This window comes from Nuphar pumila, chromosome 4 (assembly GCF_984573655.1).
Source record: "Nuphar pumila chromosome 4, dmNupPumi1.hap1.1, whole genome shotgun sequence".
NCBI classification, from domain to species: domain Eukaryota; kingdom Viridiplantae; phylum Streptophyta; class Magnoliopsida; order Nymphaeales; family Nymphaeaceae; genus Nuphar; species Nuphar pumila.
In genome coordinates this window covers 110,364,307-110,390,133 of record NC_143252.1, presented here as the reverse complement: position 1 = coordinate 110,390,133, position 25,827 = coordinate 110,364,307, and the positions used below count along the sequence as shown (strand labels likewise).

The following is a 25,827-nucleotide window of genomic DNA, read 5'->3' as shown; positions in this document are numbered from 1 at the left end:
AACCCAAACCTTTAGCGACGATCAAAGTCCACTGCTAGATGTGCCAAAAGTGAACATACAACACACATCATTGATTGTGCGCATGAATAGTGGTGCACACTGGTTCAATGTTACGTCTCTCTCTCTCTCTCTCTTTCTCTCTCTCTCTCTCTATATATATATATATACACACACACGAGAAAAGGACATAAGTATTCATGAATCCTTTATTTAATGCCATTTTTCAAGTGGGGGCATAGTGGCTAGGTGTCTCAATGAAATTCTCAAACTATCCAAGAAAAAAGGAAGAAAGAAAAAGAAGAGATTAGATTAAGCTTTGTCCAACTTTTTTTTATTTAGCTTGTTATGTCAACGGTACAAGGTTGAAAATGACCTTAGTTTTGGTTAAGTTGAGCTTGATCTCCAATGGATCAAAAGACATGTTTGATCTTGTTGTGTATTTGGTACTTGTCTCGTCACAAGTATTATTGTTGTTTGACTCAAAATTTATAGCCTTGAATGAAGCTCTGTTCAATTAAATGTTTTTTTGCCAATTTTTTTTTAGAACTAGATTTTGGAGGAAAAAACTACTTTATAAAATATGATTAGTACCAAATATTTTTTTTAGAAACACATTGAGTTTAAAGTGGAGTTGACTTAGAGGGTAATGACTTTAATAAACCTGTTAATTGAACTTTGGACTTGGACTTAGATTCATATTCAACTCTACTCAATTTGCTAAGGTCTTGGCTTGACTTTAACTATTTTTTTTTACAATTTTATACCTTATGAAATATCTTAAAAACTTTAATTTTAGCAAACCGTTTTGAAGGTTGATTAGGGCAGTCAAAGGTCATTTTTTGACTTATTTGAAGAGTGACACCTAGCCTTAACTTGTTTTAATGTAAATGTATGAATTTGTGAATTATGAAAATTTGGTTGAAGCACTTGAAACACCTATTTACATGTTTTTTACTAAGCAAACCATGTAGATTACATTTATAAGGTTGGATCCACAAAAATGCAAAAAAATACTAAAAAGATAACTTTTCTACTAGATTGCATCAACAAATGACTAATAGTGAACATCTGCCTCGACATCATTGCATGCTCCGACCTAAGGGTTGGGCAACTGGCTGGGAGGCTCGATGGGCCAAGCCGACTCAGCCCATCATGAGCTAGGTTTGGGTCAAAGTTTTAGGCCCGAGCCAGTTAGCTACTGGACAGAAATCTGATCAGTTATATACGTGGGCTGGGTCAGGGTCGGCCCTTGGGCTACCGATCTAGCCATCCTGAGCTATTTATTTATTTTAATAATGTAAAAATAAAAAACAGTTAATTGCATACTGACTTAATAAATGTTATTGTTTACCTCATTAGTTGCATTAATTTTATGAAAACTAGAAAGATAATTAGTTAGGTACATAAGAACTTGTTAATTGTTTAATATTTACTTAATTAGTTACACTAATTAGTTGGGTTTGAGCAAACCCAGCCTGACCCACTTTACATTGGTTCATTGGGCAGCTGCGCTTTAAACCCGAGCTCGTTAAGAACTAGGCTACAACCCCACTTGTTAGTAAATGGGCCGGGTCATCTTTGGGCCCAGCCACAGTTAAAGCCCAACGGACCGAGCTCTAATAAGGCTCAAGTCAGCCCGATGCCCACCAAGTTTAAAGCTAGCCCCTAATGAGAGTAACTTAACTCCTTAGGGCCGAGGGTAAGCCCACTGAGTTTTACACTGTAGGAACAACGATCATAAGTATGATAGGCACGACGATGGTGGTTTATCTATATAAATATAAAATAAAAAAATCTATCATAACTTTATATATATATATATATATATATATATATATATATATATATATATATATATATATATATATATATATATATATATATATATATATATATATATATATATATATATATATATATATATATATATATATATATATATATATATAAGTTTTATATGTCAACATTTCTTATATTGGAAGGTATCTGGTAATGAGCTGTCAGTCCAGGTCTCCTTGTGATGGGTCATTGTCAAAACCCTGTGGTACATACATTGTTTTTTTTTTTTTGAAAAACATATTATAAATGTCTAATGAAATGCATAATCCATTAGTGAACATGATAAATAACTCATTTGAGAAAAAGTTATAAAGGAGAAACTTTTTGGCCTACACTGCCCAGGCTTTTGCTTTTATGAGATTTATTATTTATGATTGCATGCTATTTGGATTTGGATATGAAAGTGGATTATGATGTTTTGCAACATATCTATTCAGATTGGATCTGGTTATAACCATATCCAACACACCAAACACGTTAACATCCCTTAGTAAGGATTTGGATATGGAAGTGGAACATGATGTTTTGCAACATCTGTTCAGAATGGATTGGTTATAACCATATCCAACCCACCAAACACGTTAACATCCTTTAATAAGTGCCATTGGGTTGTGTCACAAATAAAGCTGGACACCCCAGCCCAGCCCAGCCCAATTTTTGGATGGGTTTGACCAGATATCAATGGATTTGGCTCGGTGAAGCTTGGCCCATCGACTGGCCGGGCTGGGTCTAAGTTTGGTTCTGATTAGGTCAAGGAGACCCATAGGTTTACACACACACAGATACTCGGGTTGGGTCAGGTACCCAACCCGAGTATTATATATATAGTAAAAATAAAAAATGAAATTTATGCAGGTCTGACTTTGGGAATATATTTTTCTGACCCGAACCCGAACCCGAACCCGAACCTGGTTATTAGTTATATGGGCGGGTCTGGGTCAATCGTAACCTGACCCATTGACAGCTTATTACCAGTTACCACCATCCACCGGTTCCGAGTCTTACGAGGATCCGGAAATTTATCCGATTCGAAATTTATCCGAGTCTTCGGTGATCGAAAGAGACGAGCTACAAAGAAATGATAAAAGGAAAGAAACCGCCAAAAAAGACTAAGGCGCTGCGAACGAGTTCTTATCCGAGTCTACCCTCTACTCTCTCTCTCCAATGGAAGAAGGAAGGATTCACCATTACAGGAACGCTGCGAACGAGTTCTTATCCCGATTCGAGCCCCTGCTCCTCCTCCTATCTCCGATTCTAACCCTCCTCCTCGCTCGCTTCCTCCATCTCCTCTTCGGCTTCGTGCGCGAAAATGGCATCCGGGATCCCATCGTCCAACTTGGGATGGAAATGATCAAGTAAGAATCCCAAACGCGAAAAATCGGAAATCCAGATTCTGAGTTTTCTTGGTTTGCGAAAATTCTCTTGTTGAACCCACTCGTTCTTTGTAGATTGTTTCCGAGCGTGAGGAATTACATCGAAGCAGAGAAAAAGAAGGTCGGATCGACGATACCCAGATGGAGTTTTTTTCTGTTTCTCACGATTTCTGTCTCGTTTAATCTTTTTCTCTTTGGTTGGTTTGTGGATTTTTTTCTTGGAATTGTTTAGGTTGTTGAGAAGCTCGGTGCAAGCTTGAAATCTAAGAGGGAGAACTGGCGATCGGAGTTGCCGAGGGTTGGATTGGGACGAGGCGTTCTGGGGGAATTGGAGGCCGAGAAGCTCAAAGACGTCGCTTGGCGAGGGAAATGCTCCGGCACGGTGTATGTAGTGAGAAATTCTTTCTTCTGCTGTTGGTTGGGAATTGGCTTGATGGTGGCGCGATTGAATTTTTATGGTTGAGATGCAGGTATATCGGCGGGAGTGAATTGGAGGGGCATTTCGCGTTGTCGAACGATGCGTATTCGATGTTGGTAGACCATCCTCTGTGTTTATGTTATATTTTGTTGTCTGTTTTTTATTTGAGTTATGTTGCAGTAATTTTTTTTTGAGGAGGAAGTAAAACCAATTTTATTGAAACATATTAAGATAGAAGGCTGGGTGATGAAGAATCGACCCCCAGCGTTACAAGAATGACAGGACAATTGGCGAAAATAGGACGGAGCCAACCCAACTCCGTCACTGGCCACTTAAGAGCTATCAAGTGATAAACATCAGTAAGGATTGCGGTCATTACCGACCAGACATGCCTAGCCCGGTCTTCAAAGATCCGGGCATTACGCTCCCGCCAAACCGCCCACCATGAAGTGAACAACCAGCATCTCCATACAAAAAACCACTCGCTAGTCAGCCTAGGCAGTCCGGGGCCAATGAGAATGTCCCGTGCGTAGGATTCTCTGAGAGGCGAGAGGCGCAGGCGACGCCAAGATGCCAAGAATAATTTCTGGAAAAATGGGCATAACCAAAATTAGAATTACGCGAGAGGTGATTTTGGTGTGGGGGCAATGGAAACAATGAACAATTGTTCATGCTAAGATACAAGAGCTAGAGGAATATAATTATGTGCAATAAACGTTATCGAGCTAGTGGAAGACGATTCTGTGCAATAAATGTTACCTTATTCATGGTTCATTTTGGTTGTCATATCATTAATGTCTATGGCTTCTTTGAATGAGTAGCAGAGTTGTGTGTCTTTGTTGTCACTTTTACGGCTTTTTGGATTTACCCACCTTTTCCAGAAAACCACCGCAAATTTGGATATTGCAGGGTACAACAAGATGCAATATACTACCTTTCCCGGCTTTGTTAATGCAGGCGTTTGATCCAAAACAGTTATCCAGACACCCTTCAAGGAATGGTCGTTTGGAGCCCATGGTGGCTGTTTGGTAGAAAGGTCTTGAGATGGCATTTAGGGAGTTGAGGAGATAGTTTAAGATTTAACTACTCACTTCCCATTTCGCTTTCAAATACCTTCTTAGCTTCTGGCTTCCTATAAATTTTGAAATGCATCGCTAGCTTCTCATATCATTTCCCGCTTCCACTTCCTAGACTGGCAGCAAACACCTATGAGTACCCCGGAGGTACAACATGCATTCCAAACACCTCCTCTAGGCAGGGCTTACCTACTTATCTTGACACCCTTTAAATGGAAGACTGGAACAACACTGTTAATGCCTGTTGTGCTCTGTGCATTTCTGATATCTTCATAAATAATATCCGATGATTAGCATGATAAAATCTTCATATATGATATCCCATTATTGACAATTCTAAAATTACGTGTGCTGCATGTCTCTTATTCTAGGTATATCTTAAAGCAGGGTTTTGTGCTACCATGTAGTTCATTCATACCAGTCATGCTATGTCACCTGGGTACGGGTATGGGTACGGAGGGTACGACTCAGCAATTCCAAAAAATGTGGGTACGGGGACACTGCTATATATATATATATATTAAATATTAAATATCACATAAATACAAAATAAACTGAATATAATCTAAATATATATACTATATCTAAAATCTATATTATATACTGAAAATATAAAGTTATAAAATGAAAATATAATTATAAATTATAAATTGAATACAAACTTGTATGTACTGAGGGTAAAATGGTGTGTCCAGGTGTTGACGTGTGTCAACACGGGGACACGCTTGTCGACACGGGTAGGGAGGGCAAAATGGAGTGTCCGTGTGACATAGCCGTCATGACATTCTTAAAATTTCCCTCTGATGGTATGTAATAAGCTTTTTATTATGGGTGATCATCATATGTGAGACCTGCTTTTTGCAAAGCTACTTGGGTGTGTGACATAACAGTGCTACCTTTTCTTTTATGCTTTTGGTAGACTGCAGTTCTGTAGTTTATAAACTCTGTTCAGATATGCATCTAGTTTGAGAAATACCAGTTCTGCGTTGTGGGTTAGTTACGTGTCAAACACATGTTAGTCTATGCTAGTGGATTGAACCTGTCACTTCTTTTTGGTTTTGTCTGGATGATAAATGTTGTAATTTCTTATTGTATTTGATGAAGTCAATCTCATTGTGACTTTCAGGTTTTCACATACCAATCCCTTACATCTAGACATATTTCAAAGTATTGCTAGATTTGAGGGGGAAGTGGTTTCTATGACAGCTTCACTTCTTAGAAGTCGAGAGGCCTCTGGAGGACAAATATGTGGTAATATGACATCTGGTGGCACTGAAAGCATATTGCTTGCAGTGAAGGCATCACGTGATTATATGAGAATAAAGAAGGGAATCACAAAGCCAGAAATGTTGGTTGAGTTACAATTCCCTCAGTTTGAAAGATGTCACACTGTTCTGAACGTTCCTCGACATCTTCTTATTGTCTTCTAATGCAGGGTGATCCCTGAGTCTGCTCACTCAGCCTATGACAAAGCCGCCCGGTATTTTAACATCAAGCTTTGGCGAGTCCCTGTGAATGCAGAATTTCAGGCTGATGTGAAAAGAATCAGGCGCTTTATAAACAGGAATACAATTATGGTACACATTTGATGCTCTCTCTCTCTCTCTCTCTTTTATATATAGTGATGCAAACATGCTAAATGGTTTTTTTCTGCTTTTCTGGTGTTTTTTTACAATTCCGACCCCATAGATGTCTTCGGCATGGTCAATTTACTAGGAATTGACCTGGATCATGTGGTTTCAACGAAAAAATGATATTTGGAGCCTTAAAAATTTACAAAGATTTTAGACTGTTTATTTTTTGAACCTTATAAAAACCCAACCATGTGTCGGCATCGAATGCTCCAAGAGTTGATGCCTATAAAATCAGGTATGTAGATCGCATCTGTACGGTCAGAATTTAAAAATAAACGAAAAGAGCCTGAAAAACCCATTTAACATGTTTCTTGTGTATTTCATTTAGCATGTTTGCATCTCTCTCTCTATATATATAAATATATATATCACAAATTTATAAGAACTTTCTTCTTGTATTTGAAATGAAATGCTTTTACATTGGAATTCTAATTTGAAAAATCTTTCTAACTGATGAAATCAATGAGATTTTAGATACGAAAATGCATAAAAAAAGTCTTTTGAATGTATGGGGTTGTCTTTGTGTTACCAAAACAGCCTTCATATTGCGACAGCCTATTTTTTATATGTTGCATTTTGTTTTTATGTGCATGTGTTGTATGCATTCATCACATGCTAGGCAGGTTTCTGCTTGCAGATGTACATATTCTCGCTTACTTGAATTAAAGCAGAAAAGTAACTGGCAGGCTGTAGATCCCATTCAGAAGATTAGAAAATGGACCCTTGAGTATTAGGATTGTCTCCTGTCCACCTGGGGCATTTTATATCTTGTATGATGAGAACAACAATTTGGTCGATCACTGGGTCTGAGATTTAAAACAGGATATTCACCTTGAATTAGAGATTTTGGGTATTAAGACCCAAATTGTATGTCAAAAACTATGAGATTACTTTATGTGAACCATTAACTCATTTTGACCTAATCTTTTGAATTGTTTTCATGTGTAATATTCCTTATATCTTTGGCTGTATATTTCATGCTGTAGCTTCTTGTTTTTGTTGAATGACGTTAAAATTTCACCGATTCATCTTTTTGAGGTTTTAAATTAATTATCCAGTCTTAGTGTTGGTCTCAAAGTCTCTTAGTACCTCCACGGTCATGAGTTTTTCAAATAGAAAGTCTATGCGAATATTTTGTTATCTGATGTATATTTGTGTTGCCAGAAGAGAAAAAAAATTGATAAGTAACTTTTGTTTTCCTTAGGTTGTTGGTTCTGCTCCAGGGTTTCCACATGGAATCATTGACCCTATTGAAGTATGTGAAATTCTATTTTCACAACTTTTCTCTGATATGTTATGATCTTTCTGTCAAATTGATATATATATATATATATATATATATATATATATATATATATATATATATACTTATAATACTGCTTACTGACTCACTCAGGAACTTACTGACTCACTCAGGAACTTGGTGATTTGGCAACTAAGTTGGACATTTGCTTTCATGTGGACCTTTGCCTTGGTGGCTTTGTGTTGCCTTTTGCTCGTAAACTTGGGTATGTTTCATTTGTTTTCCACTGAATTAGCATTTTAGATAGATTATTTTCACAGAAAGAAAGATAAACAACTAGTACGAGTAACATGCCAATAAACATAGTTACATGAAGCTACTATAAATGTGTGAATTTCAGCTCTGTATATCAACCTACTATATTGATGGAATGCCTTGAATCTGCAATTTCAGCTGTGTAAACTTACTTTGTAATACCATGATCAGCATCAGCTTTCTGTACTTAAGTTTGGATTGAGATGGATAATTGTGGAAATGCACTTAATTAATCAGTACTGGTTGTTGGAATGTTCAATGAAAATTGTTTCTATCTGCATAGATATGTGCATGGCAGTTAGATTGGTGATTGCTATCTAAGCCAACCAGCTGTTGATTATTTACTTTATTTTTAATGCTGTGTTCTTTTTCCCTTTGCAGGTACCCTGTTCCTCCTTTTGATTTTTCTGTGGAGGGGGTGACATCTATTTCTGTTGACGTGCATAAATATGGGCTAGGTCCCAAGGGCACAAGCATTGTATTGTATAGGAATCGTGAGATCAGAAAGGTAATTCATTTCAAAATGCCGATGTGTAGATAATTTTGGTGTTAGATATCAAATGTGTTTTTCTAGTTTGATCCGATACATGACTTTTGGTCTTTGCATAGAATTGTCTGCATTTCTTCTATTCTTTCTTTTCATTTTTTCCCCTGATGCAAATTGTGCAATTGGCTTCCACAGTGCTTGACAGATTGGAAAATTTTGGTTATTTTCAAATTAAGTGCTTCAATTGTGTTCGTCTCAAGATAAGTAAAAAAATATCAATGTAACATGACCATAGCAAGAGGAGATTGCATTACTATAGCTTTTGATCATAAGCTTTTGGCAAAGATCCTGCTTCTAAAGATTCTTAGATTTTATTCATTGTTGCTATATTCTGTGCTGGCAGTTTTGAGCTCGCACCTTTTTTCCTTTGCACACATTCTTTAATGGTTTCTAATTTTTTTTCTTTTCCTGGTAACATTTTACGGATCTCTTCTGTGCTAATGCAACAGCACCAATTTGTTGCTGGTAAGTTGATTCTAATTTTCCCCTTACGTTTTCTTTCACTAAATTTCATCATTTAACATTTGCTACCTGTTTCTTTGTTTGCCAGTATTTATATGCATTCACCTGAAATTTTTTAGTAGCTTGTTCAACAGTGATTGAAAGGGAACCAAAATATTGGCTTTGGTTAAGAATCTAATTTAGCATTTGTAGTCATTGAATAGTGTTCTCTTCATTATGCCTCTGTTGGCATTTCTTGCAAAACTATTGATTTTGAACATGACTGACATGGTGGATTCTTATGAGTTGGTCAAAGTTCCTGCATTCATTTCATACAAGTCTCAAACATACACTTACAAGATGTTGATTTTGATTTTGTGGTCTTTGTTTTTCGTGTGGTTACCATGCAAAATGTGTATGAGATGGTAAGAATCCCAACAAGCTAACACTGAAATGAATAAAATATCATAAAATCCATTACAGTCTCCAGGAATGTACACTACTGAAAAATACACATACCAAAAAGGGAAAGAAATACTAGTCATATGATGTGTGGAATTATGTTGAAATGAAAGAATACTTTATTTAGAATGAACTGGAGAATGGTATGAATAAGGAGAATGGGTGTGAATCTTATATAAAATGTGAGACAGTATAATGAGCATAAACTTGTCATTAGCTATTGTTTTCCTTCTCCTATTCTTTTGAGAGTGGGAACTTCAATTTAATTTATTACTCACAAATAGTTCATGTGAGGTATAGGTCCTTGCAATAATTATTCACAATTTTTTATCAGCTTAGGAGCCGCCAATTTGATTGGTACTGTTGACATAGAGACAAAATGGAAGCAGCCATCATGCTGATGCCATACTTTTCTTTTGCTCATATTAATGAAAGGAAATGCACAAGGAAAAGTTAAAGTGAAAGCTTTCATTACACAGAAACCGCATATTGTTACTATTTTCATAACATTGTATTATTGATGCCAAATGAACATAATGGCAAAAAGGAGATTTACCATGCTATAGTTGGAATTACTGCTTGAAGCTCAATTTGATTTTTGGATAGGTTGATTTGGTGACTGAAACTGTTTTTTTTCACACTGCAAAATAAACAGGGAACTGTTAGTAAACATTTTAAAAATATGAGGACAAGTGCAATGGAAATTAGAGAACAAAAATAAAATAAGTTAGGTTTATACCTTATTATCATGGCATACATGTAGAGCTATGTCACAGGAATTCGGCCAGACAGGTGCCGCACCCGCATCGACGCGACGTGGGTGCAGGTGCGGCACCCGTTGCGGTCAACACACCCAGGGTCATTTTGGTCCATTTTTTATTTAAAAAAAAAATTCCCTATGAAATGGGCTGCGGAATTTAAGGGGGAACCCCCGGACCCTCCTTCTATATATATATATATAGATAGATAGATATATATTATTTTTTTTTGCCGCACCCCCGCACCCAAGGTTTTTGAAAGTACCGCACCCCTACACCCACACCCATGTGACATAGAGAGAGAGAGAGAGAGAGAGAGAGAGAGAGAGAGAGAGAGAGAGAGACTTTTAAACAACACATATTTAGCCACTCTCCTACCCATTCCCAGATTGTTGAGGTCAAATGGGATAAGGCTTAGGCCTATTCATGGCTCCTACTTGACAAGGTTAGTGGGTTAGGCTGGCTCCAACCGTTTGTGCATTTTAATAACATGCACAAAAGATTTTAAGACACCATATACCCTTTAAAGTTTAAAGTAACTTTTTTATAAATTTTCTTTGGGTTTTTGGTCATTTTCTGTCTACACTTTATTACTTAGTTTTTAACAATTAAGGCCAATCTAACTTTCCTCAAAAATAACAAATTCCCTTTTCCTATCCTTGCATCTACCCGCCAGTAGCCCAACCTTGCATATATCCACTGGAAAAGTTCACTGAGGCATGAGAACCTACTCGATTTATCCAAACCCAAAATAGTTTCACACTCAGACTATCTGTTGCCCTAACCTATGGATTGCCCACCAAAAATTCATTAAAACTGCATCCATCTATTGAAAATTTGTCGTCCATCATCATGGGCATCTCTCTCTCTCTCTCTCGTTCTTTGGCTTCTCTGACTAATATAAAGCCCTTCATGTTGATTTCTCTCATAAAGAGTTCATTGTAACTGCTGAACAAGGACTTCTACAGTATGCCACTGAATTTGCTGATAAAAACACCATTGAAGGAGCACGAAACAGCACTTGAAAGATTTTGTTTTCCAATGGAAGCTGCAAGAGTTCAAGTCAAACTTGGAGCAAGAAAACAAGTTAAGCTTGTAGCCATGTTGGACGGTAGGTTTTGTAGTTTGGATGAACACCCGATAAATATTTAAGGTAACTTTTCCAGTCGACAAATGCTAAGTTGGGCAATGGCGGTAAAATATTATATGTTAAAGTTTGCAGAATGACCAAAAACCCATGGCAGAAATTACAAAAAAAGTTATTTTAAAGCGTATTTTTTGTCCAAGAACCATTTGTGCATGATATACGAATGGTTGTGCATTATAACACTTCCCTATATATATATATATATATATATATATATATATATATATATATATATATATATATATATATATATATATATATATATATATATATATAGGGAAGGGGGGGATTGTCCTATCAGATTTGATATCTAGTACAACATCTACAGGAAACAGAGAGAGAGAGAGAGAATGGCTGAGGCGGCACTCCAATACTCGACCTCCAAGCCCTAATCCTTTATAAATAAAACATGGTATACAATGATCCTTGTAATATCAAAGATATTACAAGGATGCCATTAATGAGTAATATTCAGCATGTGTTCATTTAACATACCATGCGTATGGATCTGGATCCAGATCCATACACAAGTTATATTTTAACACCCTCCCTCAAGTTGTACGTGATTTTGGATCATGTACAACTTGCTCTTCAATAGCCAAAATTGACGTCCTGTTAACCCCTTGGTAAACAAGTCTGCCACTTGATCTTCTGTTCGAACATGACGTAGTTCTATCTCCTTCATCTCGACTTTCTGCCGTATGAAATGTTGATCAATCTCAATGTGCTTCGTTCTGCTATGCTGGATAGGATTACATGCAATGTTTATTGCGTTTTGATTGTCACATAGAAGAAAAGATTGAATAATTGTCTCCCCAAGATCACTCAATAAGTGTTTAATCCATGTGGCTTCTGCCGTGCCTACAGCCATCGATCTGTATTCAGCCTCTGTACTCGATCGTGCCACTGCCTTTTGTTTTCTGCTGCTCCAGGACACTAAATTGTGTCCAATATATACACAATATCCAGAGACAGATCGTCTCTCATCTGGATCCCCTGCCCAATCTGCGTCTGTATAAGTGATGAGTTCATGTCCTCTATGCATATTATTGTTCTTGCGATAAACAAGTCCGTCTCCTATAGTTCCTTTTAAATAGCGTAGAATGCGCTTCACAGCTTCCATATGACCCTCCGTTGGAGCATGCATAAACTGGGATACCTGATTGACAGCATAAACTATATCAGGTCTGGTAAAGGTCAAGTACTGTAACATTCCCACGAGACTTCTATACATTGTAGGGTTTACACAAAGATGACCATCTTCAGAGCTCAGCCTTTGATGTAATACACTAGGAGTACTAACTGGTTTGCAATTCGTCATACCGGCTCTTTCCTGTACTTTTGTTGCATGAGTGTTAATGTGTCTTGTTGTCTGTCAACTTTCACACCAAGAAAGTACCTCAACTCCCCTAAATCTTTCATCTTGAAAGTTTTCATTAAAAATTGTTTCACGTCTTGCACATGATTATCTGAACTCCCAGTGATATATAAGAAGAAGTATAACAATGTCTGCCTTTTGGTAAATAAAGAGTGAGTGATCCAGAGAGCATCTTCTAAAACCATAACTCTGAATTTGCATAGAGAAACTTTTAAACCAGGAACGAGACGCTTGTTTCAACCCATACAGAGATTTCCTTAGTTTGCACACCCAGGCAGTAGGATCTTTCTTGGCATAACCAGGAGGTTGCTCCATATACACTTCTTCCTTTAAAATTCCATGCAAAAATGCATTTTTAACATTCATCTGACTAAGGCTCCAACCTCGATCGACTGCTAGGGATATGATGACACGAATAGTACCCATTTTGACTACCGGACTAAAAGTTTCATCGTAGTCTTCACCATATTGTTGTGTGAATCCTCGAGCAACAAGTCACGCCTTATATCTGTCAATACTTCCTTCAGGCTTATACTTTGTTTTATAAACCCATTTTGAGCCAACTACATTCTTTCCTTCTGGCCGAAGGACTATTTCTCAAGTCTGGCATTCATGAAGAGCTTCCATTTCTTCATTCATAGCTTCAGTCCAATGACGGGATTGAAGAGCTTGTTTAAAACAAGTGGGTTCATCCTGTTTTGTGAGTTGAGACATAAACAACTAGAAATCAAGGGAGAAGGTCTCATAACTCACCCATCGTTGAATAGGATGCTTAATGCTTGACGGCCTTTGAGCCGAATCATTGGCGATGCTTTCCACATTCCTCGGCTCTGTAGTTTTGTTCCGTCTAGTAAATATCTGTCCAGAGAAGAGTTCGACTGGGGTTGGCTCAACTGGAGATAATTCAACATGCATCTGTGAGTCATTCAATTCCCTACTCAAGCTGAAGGAAGGACAATTTGTCTGACATGTTTCTCCTGTATTAGCAAAAAGATCTGCGCTCATCCATGGATCATATACTTCTAATTCTCGAGATGGCAACGCTGCAGAGTCATTAACCTGAAAATTTCATTCGTCAAAAACAACATTTCTGGAGGTCCTAATACGTTTTGTAGTAGGATCATAGCATCGATAACCTTTGTATTCATCTGCATACCCAACAAATCTGCATTTGACAACCTTGTCTTGAAACTTATTTCGCAGAGATGAATCAACATGTACATAACATACACAACCAAAAACACGCAGCTCATCGTAAGAGGGATGTTGCCCGAATAAAGTATAATAGGGAGATTTCCGATCCAAAAGTGCCATAGGAAGACGATTTATGATATGAACAGATGTGTGAAAAACTTCTGTCCAGAGACTAACGGGCACAGTGCTATCATGTAACATGCTCATTGCGCTCTCGACAATATGCCTGTGTTTTCTCTCTGCAACCCCATTTTGTTGAGGAGTATGAGGGCAAAAAACCTGTCGACTTATTCCTTTATCCCGAAGAAAGGTAATAAACTCGTTCGATGAATACTCTCCTCCACCATCACATTGTAAATGCACAATATCACAAGCAAACTTTGTTTTGACCATCAAATGAAATTCTCGAAATATTTGAAAAACTTCATGCTTGTGTTTTAAGAAATATATCCAAGTATAACGGGAATAAGAATCAATAAAGATAACATAGTAACGACTGCCAGAAAGAGAGGGAATAGGTGCGGGTCCCCATACATCAGAACAAATAATCTCAAATGGCTTTGAAGCTCTTTTATTTATAATATGAAAAGGAAGAACATGACTTTTACAGAGTTCGCATGAAGAACATTTATTATTATTATCAGAAAATGAACATAAACTAGACTTTGGAAGGAGACCATCAGATACAAGATTTTCAACGAAACCTCGACTACAATGTCCTAAACGACTATGCCAAATATCTGGCTTATTACAATGAGATGAATTAAAAACTTCCAATGAAGGAAAAAACAAAGACTCTGAAGGCGAAGACACTGAAGAATGCTTTGACGACTTCAACTGGAGGACTGAGACTGAAGACGAAGACACTGAAGGAATATCCTTGAAGACGTACATGTTTTCTTGTCGCTCCCCCTTAGCGAACGTCTCCTTCATTCGTAGATCCTTAACATAAACAGAAGAGGGAGTAAATTCGACGGAAGAATTCATATCGTCAACAAGTTTAGCTACAGAAACAATGTTCTTTTTAATATTAGGAGTAAGAAGGACATTGGACAAGTGAAGTGAGGACTTTGACATAGGGATATGTGCATTGCCAGTATGACTAATGGAGAGTATGACTAATGGAGTGATAAGTTCCATCTCCCGTAACTATACTACCTTTTTCAAAGTAAGGCAATAAGTGAGATAACTTATCCGCATTCCCCGTAACATGTGTGGCGACACCTGAATCAACATACCATTCGCCTTGTTCATTTTGCTTGATCGTCATCTGTGACAATGCTGATAACAAAAGTTGTTGCACATCTGTGGATGACACTTTTGTGTCCACAGCAGTAGCTGATTTATTGTCAATTTTGTTTATTTTTCCTCTATTTTGTAGATTGAACCAGCAATCAACTTTCACATGTCCTCTTTTGTTACATAAGAAACAAGTGGGCACTCTCCTCTGATTCCCTGTATTAAAAACCCCTGAAATATTAGGTGTTGGCAAGATACCACGTCCTCCCTGCCCAAAACGTCCACGGCCTCTGCCTCCTTGATGCCCGCCATTCCATCGTCCAAAACCTACAGAAGTGTCCATGGTCAAAACTGAATAAGGACGAGCTGATTCATTTCCTTCTGCCCTTTGCTTCATAATCATCTCATGCTGGAGAAGTTTCGCTTTGAGGTCGTCAAAAGTGGGCAAGTGAGGAAGGCATGATAAAGTTGTGGTAAACATGTCAAAATCAGGACCCAATCCATTGAGAAGTTGTTGAACTTTATCTTTATCTGCAATAGCACTTCCAACAACAGCCAATTGATCAGTAATACTCTTCAAGCGGCCTATGTATTCCATGACTGTCATGGAGCCTTTCTTCAAACTTTGAAATTCATTTTTTAAGAACATAACTTGGGATTTTGATATCTGAGAGTAAGTCTGTGACAGCTTACTCCACAAATCCGCCGCAGTGCAATCATCTGAAAGAGTAACCAACACTTCTTGAGAGAGTGTTGACGTAATATAAGCAACCAAAGACTGATCCCGCTTCCTCCAAGTTGTATACTCTGGATTCTTAATGGAAATGGTAATTGTGTCACCCTTCTCATCCTTGGTTTCCTGCAAAATAAGCCGTGGTGGTATAGGAACTAAACCATCCAAATGTTCATCGAGATCCTGACTTCGTATAAAAGGAAGGATTTGCCTTTTCCAGGTCAAAAAATTAGAATGAGTAAGTTTTTCTGTAACGAGCTGACTCAAGAAATTGACAGAGGGACCGGACGACGAAGATGAAGAGTAATCCATATCAGTGAAATAATGAATAAGCAAACAAGATGAATGAAAAGAAATAAACAGATTTGAGATCACTTAATCAATCAGTAAAATTGTAATAAGGCATATACCTGTACGACCAAAAGTGATGCACAAAGAACACTAAAAACAACAATGAAGGAAAGGAAAGGAAACTTGTGGAATCAAAAACTGGTTTGAAATAAAAAAGGGAACAGCAGTCGGTGATGTTTAGAAGAAAAAAAATGGAACCAACACAGACGATAGAGTAATAGAAAAGAAGGAACTTGGAATGAACACAGTCGATCTGCTGTTCACGATCTGCTCGATGAACACAGTCGATGAACATGCTGTTCACGCTGAAAGGAAAAGAAAGGTACCAACTTTCAGAAAGGGGGAGATTTCAGAGGATAAGATTTTAAAGGCAGACTTCTTCACTCACAGGATGGCCATGCAGTGCTGCTGTTCACGATTTGCTGCTCACGCTGTCTGACTTCTTCACGCACAGGATGGCCACGCAGTGCTGCTGTTCACGATTTGCTGCTCACGTTGTTGATGTTCACGATCTGCTATTTCAGATCTTCTTCACGCACGTTGTTCACGATCTGCTATTTTAGAACTTCTGCTGCTCACGCTGTTGCTGTTCACGATCTGCTATTTCAGAGTTTCTTCACACACGCTGTTCACGATCTGCTATTGTAGAGCTTCTTTACGCACAGGAAGGCTACAACTCTGATACCATATCAGATTTGATATCTGGTACAACATCTACAGGAAACAGAGAGAGAGAGAGAGAGAGAGAGAGAGAGAGAGAGAAAATGGCTGGGGTGGCACTCCAATACTCGACCTCCAAGCCCTAATCCTTTATAAATAAAACATGGTATACAATGATCCTTATAATATCAGAGATATTACAAGGATGCCATTAATGAGTAATATTCAGCATGTGTTTATTTAACATACCATGCGTATGGATCTGGATCCAGATCCATACGCAGGTTATATTTTAACATGTCCAACCAAAGGAAGGTCCAAAATCTACAACCGATGACAATCGGCGGCGTTCCTTCTCTAACGACCGAGTTTTTCATGGATTGGACTTTACATATTGAATTTTTATCATTCATTTAGTGAGTGACTTGTTTTGGATTATGAATTTTCGATGGTTAGATGTGTTTTTGAAAGCTCTAAAAATCATCGGCCCACAATACTTTGTATTGTAAAGTTTTAAATGCATAGTGAGCCATTGGTTTTTCATGTTTTGAAAAACATGCCTATATGTCATAAAGTCTGTGTAGAGTATGTTTATTACTAAATAAATTATAAAGAACAAATATATAAGGTTCAATCGATGAGATGCTCAAGCATTTGAGAATCGAGCCATCTGATTGTTGTTGATTGTAGATTTTGGACCTTCCTTTGGTTGGACGGTCCTCCTTATATATATATCATAGTCACTTATATGGTTCAAGGTAATTTCTCGGTGAGGGTTTTCTCAAAGATATTTTCAAAAGATGAAAAATTTTAGAACTTAAAAATTGAAAAAAATATAAATAATAGTAAGACTAAATAGGTTTTCTCGTGTTGACGCGACGCAGGTGCGGTCAACCTGTATCCAGGGTTATATTTGGCCAAAATGGACTCAATCAACTTTAACTGAGTTCATTTTGGTCTAATTGTCAAAAAAAAATTGAAGGGGGAGGGTGTGTTAGGGCACGATTGCGCCCCCTCGACCCCGACTCCTGTAACGACCCCAACTAATCCTTGTAAAAATAGTGATTTTTTTTAAACAATTGCAGAAACAAACCCAAGGATCTGGGTCTCACAGATTTAATATACCAAACCACAAATAGTTTGTGCATTAAATCAAATAAGAATAAATCAAACTTTATTAATCAATGAATAATGTCAAAATAACCAAGACATGAAAATCGTCTATGACATAATGAGTCACTCTGTCATGTTACCCAAAACTAGTCACATAAGGCTCGTAGTCTCCAATTAATCAGTCCAGGCATCACTGTGTACTCGGACCTGTAAAACAGTTTTATGAAAATGGGTAAGAACCAAAGTCTTTTGTACGAATTCCTCTAAAAATTCAAACAGTAAAGAAATAACATCAACCAAATTCATGCATAAATTTTAGAGGAATATCACATTAATAATTTATCATAATCAACTTACTATTCAAGCATTTAAACAAGATATCATGCAATAACAATCATCATGGGAAACAGAATAAGCATGAATGCATGAACTAATGCAGAATAATAAATATGCATGATTAAATGTGCATGCATGAATAACTTATTAAGTTATTTATGAGAGTTGCTTTTGTATGCCTGTCCCTATTAAATGCACACAATTTTAGTTTTAATTTTTCTTTAAACCCGTGGATACTCAAAACGGGCACAAAATTCCCGAAGTCCAAGTTAAGTTCTCAGTTGTAGCTTAACCCACAATTTGTATTTTATTATTGGGTTTCACACTTGTTCTTCGACCGATATCAAGAATCAACACCATCTATCGAAACATTAGAAATCAACATTCATTGTTAGGACATCAGGGAAATCAACATCTACTAATGTTACTTTCTTGGTATACCAATAACTACAACTGAGTCAACACCACCACTCCCAGGCAAAGTGGTTGAATCTCCTTAAAACCGTGGCCGTGGGGTGAACTACCATATCGGGTTTAGGGCACAATTGCACACAGAGTTTTAATATTCTTACGGTTCCCCAAAACTGTCATCCAAGATTCTCATATTGTGGAAGAAACATCAATGAAAAGATTAATTACACTGTTTGGTCTCTTTTACCTTTCAAATAATCTCACGTTCTTTACACAAGAGCCGTTTTGCAAATCAACATGCAAAACTACTTTCAAGCAGTAGTCCGTAAAATGTAACAATGTAATTAATTTTGGAAAACTAATAATTTTTAAAAATAAATTTTGCAATGCATAAACAAAACCAACAAGTAGAGCAACACATGACCCTGACCGTTCACATCTGACCACAAAAGCATCTCAAAAGTGATTTATGCATCTTTTACAAAATTTTAGTGAACATGCAACTCACACCTTATTTCAAAACATGTTCACAATGCACATTCAAACACACAATGAATGCACATAAAGCCAAATGCATACGCATGCGAACAGATGTTTGCAACACACATTATCATCATCAATTTCATGCATAAACACTCAAACATGCACATGATCATATTTATACAAACATCAAAATAAACTTCAAATTCATGCATACAATATGCATATTTGCAACATGGTACTCTAATACATAAGCATACATAATCAATCAAAATATATAATCGGATGCAGTCAACATGAATGCAAATCTAAACATAGTAAAACTGTTCATATTTAACATACATGGTACAATAGCAAATCTGATCACATTGCACATCAACACTCATTGGCAAATCTAATCAGATTGCTCATGTACACATCCATCGGCAGCCTGACCCTCTGATCAGGGTGCACAAGCACACACACTGTCAAATCTGATTAGATTACACGCAACACACCACTCGGCAGTCTGATCAGATTACACATGTACAATCGGTGTCAAATCTGATCAGATTGCACGTGCACAAACAATGTCAAATCTAATCAGATTGCACACAACACACTACTCGATAGTCTGATCAGATTCCACATGTATACACATCGACAGTCTGATCAGATTGCCCATGTACAAACCATAGCAAAAACCTGATCAGATTGCACATGCATAAACGCTGGCAAATCAGATAATAGTCATAAAAAAATATGTAATCAAGACTGATAATAGTCATCAAAATAGCATGACATCAGATTTGATAACAACCAACAAAATAACATAAAAACAAATTTGATAACAGCCAACAAAATGACATGTGATTGGATTGGATAACCGTCATCAGAAATACATATAGTCAAATTGGCTGACAATCATAAAAAATAATATAACTAGATCTATGTCACATGGGTGCGGGCGCGGGTGCGGGTGCGGGGATTCGGCACTTCCAAAAAATCCAGGTGCGGGGGTGCGACAGGGGCAAAAATGTAATATATATATATATATATATATATATATATATATATATATATATATATATATATATATATAAAGGGGATCGGGGAATAGGCGGGTTTTTTTTATTTTATTTTGCAGATGTCAGCACAACTGCAAAATAGTATTAATGGACCTTAATGATCCTGTCAGCTGCATAATTTTTTTTAAAAAAAATTTTGAAGCCCATTTGGGCAATTTTTTTTTAAAAAAAAAATGGACCTTAATGATCCTGGGTGCTTCTGGGTGCTGTCAACGCACCCAGGATCGGGTTGACCGCAGCCGGTGCCGCACCCGCACCCACGTCGAGTCGCGTCGACGTGGGTGCGGCACCCTCCTAGCCGAATCCCTGTGACATAGAACTAGATTTGATAACAGTCAGCCAAAAATACATATGATCAAATCTGATGACAGCCATCAAGATAACATAATCAGATTTAATAACAGTTATCCAAAAATAACATATGATCAAATCTGATAACAGTCATTAAGATAACATAATCATATTGGATAATAGTCAACCAAATCTGATGACAATCATCAAGATAACATAATCAGATTTGATAACGGTCCTAAAAAAAATACATATAAGTAGATCAGTAGACAGTCATCAAATTAACATAATAAGATTTGATAACAGTCCACCAAAATAACATATAGGCAAATTGGCAGGTTTGATTGGATTACCCACACACAGCATGTAGGCCAGTCTAGTTAGATTTCATCCACAAACACACTTAGTGCTGATCTAATCAGATTGCACATGCTCACACGCATCGGCAATCTGATCAGATTGCACAACATACACTCTGATCATATTTGCTCATGTAAACCCATTGGCAGTAAGACTGCTCTCAAGAGCATTATATATATATATATGTCTATGTTCAACATGTTTGGCAAAACAAGAAATCGACATGCATCTATGCATGTCAACAAAAAAAATTTGGCCACCTAATTCAACAGGTAAAAAATATCGATGGCATGCTCATGTCAAACCAAGAAAAATCGATATCTTTGAATACTAAAAACATGATATTTTAAAACTAAATATTCATACCTCAAGAAAATAACTACACTACATACATGTATATATGCATGAAAACGGCACCCTATATATATATTTGAATCAGATGTTCCTTTCTCATCTAAACTTACAAATGAACCCGATTTAAACATATTTCTTCCTGTAATTACTTAGAGAGAAACCCGTACTTTATTCGAAACGTAGAAAAAGATCATAAATCAATGGATGTACGGTGAGAAAATAATTTTTCTTCCTCTCATTCCTCTTTTTCTTCTTCTTTTCTCCCTTTTTTTTTCTTTCTTTCTTTTTCCCTTTTTCCTTCTCTCACTCCCCAACGAGTTTGGGGTTTCCTCTCTATCTCTCTCTAACTCTCTCCCAACCCCTCCTTTTATATTATTTTATCGCTTATTTATTTTGATTCTTATCTAGAAGGTCTATTTAGAGGGTGACGTCCCCTCTAGAGAACTCTATTAGAGAGTAGAGTTCTACCAAAGGTAGAACTTTACCTCTTCTAGATAATCCTCCTTTTTATTAGTTATTTTATTTAATTATTTAATTTAATAATTCATGGAAGACTCCAGAGGGGGGCGGAGGGTGCCGCCCCCCTCTAGAAGATCCTTATGGGTTAGAGTTCTACTCCAAGTAGAACTCTACCTCATCTAAATTAAATTTAAAGTTTTAAATTGGTTATATTTGGATTTCGGATCTTGATCCAGATTCAAGATCCAAATCCATATTCAAAATCCATATGGATTCTACCTGAACCAAATCTTAGTTAATATGGGTCTTGGACTGGGTCCAGAGCTATATTAACTTGGATCAAACAGAGCAGATCTAGTCCGATTCAATCCAGAAAAAGCAAAAATAAAGTCGGATTATTTTTTAAAAACACGGTTTTCGGGCTAACCGTAACTCGATTTTAGAAAAACAGGGCACCAACGTGCTCAGAATTACGAGACGCATCTAACAATATAAATACCTTATTTTCGCCTTCGAATTTTGCCTAAATTTAACTTGAATTTTGCTCGATTTTCGCTCGAATTTAAAGGTTAAAAACAAAAAAATTCTCAAATATTAATTGGCTCATCTAGGTCTTGTTAGTGGGCTCTGGGCTATGCCCAGACCCAGCTGACATCACCTATTTTTAAATACATTTTCCACGTTTTTTATCAATTTCATTAAATACTTAATTTGGAAATCAAAATTTTTGAATTTAAAAATTATGAAAAAATACGCGATATTACACCTCCTCCTCCCCCTTCCCTCCTCGTCTTCTGACTGCGACGACAGTGATGATGAAATAGGTACATCTCTATCTCTCCCTCTATTCCAGCTCTTCTTCCTCCTCTCTTCTTCTCCTCTCTTCTTCCTTCTCCTGTCTTTCTTCTTCCTTCTACTCCTCTATTTTTTCTTCTTCTTATTCCTTCTCCTCCTCCTTTTTCTTGTATGGGTACATTATTAGTATAATTTACTTCTTTTTTGCTTGACTTGTTTGATTGTTTCTTGTTTTTTTAATTAACTTAGCGTAGCCATAATATATTTAGGTTGATTTAATTGTGGTGTTATTTTTTATTAATGAAGAATATAAATTGTAGATTGTTAATTTGATTTATTGCATGAATTTGTGCATGATGAATTGATGATATGATATTATAATTGTTTTTATTTCATTGGTGTTAACTTAAAACAGTTAAAAATTATATATACCCTGCCCACACCCAAGTTTTTTTAAAGTGCTGCATCGCCGCATCTGCACCCGCATCTATGTGACATAGATTATATATATATATATATATATATATATATATATATATATATATATATATATATATATATATATATATATATATATATATATATATATATATATATATATATATATATGATCACTTTGGAGTAATGTTAGCAGTGTTCATCACTTCATCTGATTAACTCAATGGTTTTTGACACTAGTAATGCCACAGCCACAGGCTTGTTAAGTGAATTCCAACCATGGCTTATTCCAAGTTTCACTCCATTACAACGGGAGGAAGTCATTTGATGAAGGCATTCTACTTGGTCACCTAATCAAGATTGTGGTTTTACTAGCTCTAGAAAGCCATTACATAGTCGGATGAACATTGCTAAGTTAATATGAAGTCCTTAACGTTACATTAGTCTATGGCCTATGTGCATGTATATATGTATGCTGTGGTGTTGTTATTTTCATATTATAATTTATAAAGCATAATCATTTATATCTTCAAGGTAATTTCTCGGAGTGTGTTTTTCTCAAAGTGATTTTCAGTAATTGGTTTTTCTTGGGAAAATTTCTGGAGCTTTAAAAATGTAAAAAACAATAAAAAATATAACAAAAAATAGGTATTCTTGGAAAAATAAAAGTAAATAACTTTGAGAAGTTTTTTAAAATACAAAAGAAACAAAAAAAATACAAAAAATGGGCTTAAAATATATGAATATATATATTAAAAAATATTGTAAAACTATCGTGATAATATTGTGATATTTTTATTTCTGGTGATATTGTGAAAATATCGTGATATTTTACCAATATTATTGGCTGACCTGTATTTGCCGATAATATCGCGATATTTTCAAAATATCAGCATTATCGGTGACATTGTTATAAAGTATGTAGGTGGAGGTGGACAGGTTGCCAAGGTGTAATTTTGGTAATTTTCCAAGTAACTTCCACCCTTGGGAAAGGGATTTCTTAAAATTATTGCCTTTTCCTTTAGGCATCAAAATATCCTTGGTGGTTGGGTGCAATTTACATGGACTGTCAGGTGGTTTTCCCAAAAAAAATTCTTCAACCCAAATTGGAGGATGTTTTAGTATGTGTTTGGTTAACGTTCAATAGCATTTGATAGTAGCCTTTCTTTCAGCATCAGCAATATTAAAGAGTTAAACGAAGTGCCGTTAAAAAATAAATATGGCTAATTTTTCTTCGATGGTACTCAATGTACTTAGCATAATTTATACTGCATTAAATGCATGTACTTTGAAAGATGACTGTGAAGTAAGCTTTGAATTACTTTGTGATGAGTTTTTCCAGATGTGTATTGGATGCACTGAATCTTTCACTCTATGAAATTAAACTCATACTGTTAGATGTTAGCTTGTAAAGTAACCTTTGGGTCATTGTAAGATGAGCATGACTAAATGCCTATTGGCATTCTGTTGACATTTGTAGGTTATTCCAAACAGTGATCATCTTCTTGTCACTATGATTTGCCATGTAGCTCCAACCACTGAATGTAATTTCGTAATAACTAATTTCTGATTCATCTGCATTTGTGTCAACAGTCACTGAATGGTCTGGTGGGCTTTATGTTTCTCCAACTATAGCTGGGAGCAGGCCCGGTGGTTTGATTGCAGGAGCTTGGGCTGCTATGATGTCATTAGGGTTAGAAGGTGAGTGGTACATATTCATTTGATGAAGTATGCATGATCCGAGTATCTTCATGGTAAAATTTCCTCTTATTTTTATTTTCCTTTTCTTTTTCAGTTCCTGCCAAACTTTTATTGCAAACTTTGTTTTCTTTTGCTTGTAGGATACCTTGAAAATACAAAAAAAATAATGGAAGCTTCAAAGAGCATGCAAAAAGGGCAAGCCTACTTTAAACTTCACATGTTTTTGTTAATAACTGGCTATAACCATGATTTTGAATCTCTCACCTTTATTTAATCCTTATTTTTCAGTATAAATGAAATACCCGAGCTATTTATCATTGGAAGGCCAGATATGACAATTATTGCATTTGGCTCACATGAGATAAACATATTTGAGGTTAACGATATTATGTCATCTAGAGGGTGGCACTTGAATGCATTACAGAAACCAAGCAGGTCAGTTTGGTCATGTTGCATGCTTTAGTAGCCTTGCAGAACTGATCAGAAAATCCAATTTTTTCTTTTTCCTCATGCTGTTTGTTTTTGTTTGGACGTATCAGCATCCACATCTGTGTGACCCTCCAGCATATTGCAGTGGTTGAAGACTTTTTAAGAGATTTACGAGAATCTGTAAAAACTGTAAGCTTCTAAATCCACAATGATTGTACTTCCAGATTTGATTATTTTTGTACTTTATTCGAATATTGGGCACATTTTCTTCCTGTGAATTTGCAGGTAAAAGAAAACCCTGGTTCGCTTGCTGATGGGCTTGCTCCAATATATGGTGCTGCAGATAAAATGCCTGATAGGGGTATGGTGCAGGATCTGATTGTTGCTTTTATGGACAGTACTTGCTAATCACTTGGCTAGTTGTCTGCCGTTTAAGCAAATTGATATGAGAAGTCCCAACATGCATTCATATATTGTTTTCCTATATTTCTCATTCATTTGCATCATGAAGTACTCTTATCTGTAATGATATCCATTATTGTTTTTAGTGAAAGGAAATATTGTTCATTAAAATTTCTCTCACTCACTGATTGGCTACCTTGTTGGCATGAGTATACTGTGGAATTAACTTTTAGTTGGAGGCAATGGACACTTTGTTAATTGGTGCGTAAAAAATCTTTTTTCTTCTCCAAGTTTCTTTTCTATCCTATTTCCAACTTTCAACTTTTATGATAATCTTTCTCTGCAGTGCGCCCAAGGAAGCTTACTGAATGAACTTGTAGGTC

The 25,827-nt window shown here is 36.5% G+C and overlaps 1 protein-coding gene across 1 annotated transcript; it reads left to right on the top strand.

Annotated features, from left to right (window-relative positions):
• Positions 1–2,955: 2,955 nt before the first annotated feature.
• DPL1 (dihydrosphingosine phosphate lyase) lies at positions 2,956–25,615 on the top strand. Its single transcript, XM_090003201.1, has 15 exons — positions 2,956–3,194; positions 3,288–3,333; positions 3,445–3,596; positions 3,683–3,742; positions 5,833–6,054; positions 6,142–6,283; positions 7,545–7,595; positions 7,757–7,848; positions 8,280–8,406; positions 8,895–8,910; positions 24,506–24,613; positions 24,754–24,808; positions 24,902–25,048; positions 25,153–25,231; positions 25,328–25,615. Exons 1-15 carry the CDS (start codon positions 3,004–3,006, stop codon positions 25,448–25,450), a joined length of 1,611 nt encoding a protein of 536 aa, XP_089859327.1. The 5' UTR covers positions 2,956–3,003; the 3' UTR covers positions 25,451–25,615.
• The last annotated feature ends 212 nt before the right edge of the window (positions 25,616–25,827 follow it).

Excerpts from the sequence above, each read along its gene's own strand:
- DPL1 (XM_090003201.1), top strand. The coding sequence starts at position 3,004 with ATGGAAGAAGGAAGGATTCACCATTACAGGAACGCTGCGAACGAGTTC. Across the intron at positions 7,596-7,756 it reads GAATCATTGACCCTATTGAA|GAACTTGGTGATTTGGCAAC; the intron begins GTATGTGAAATT and ends TGACTCACTCAG. Across the intron at positions 7,849-8,279 it reads CCTTTTGCTCGTAAACTTGG|GTACCCTGTTCCTCCTTTTG; the intron begins GTATGTTTCATT and ends TTCCCTTTGCAG.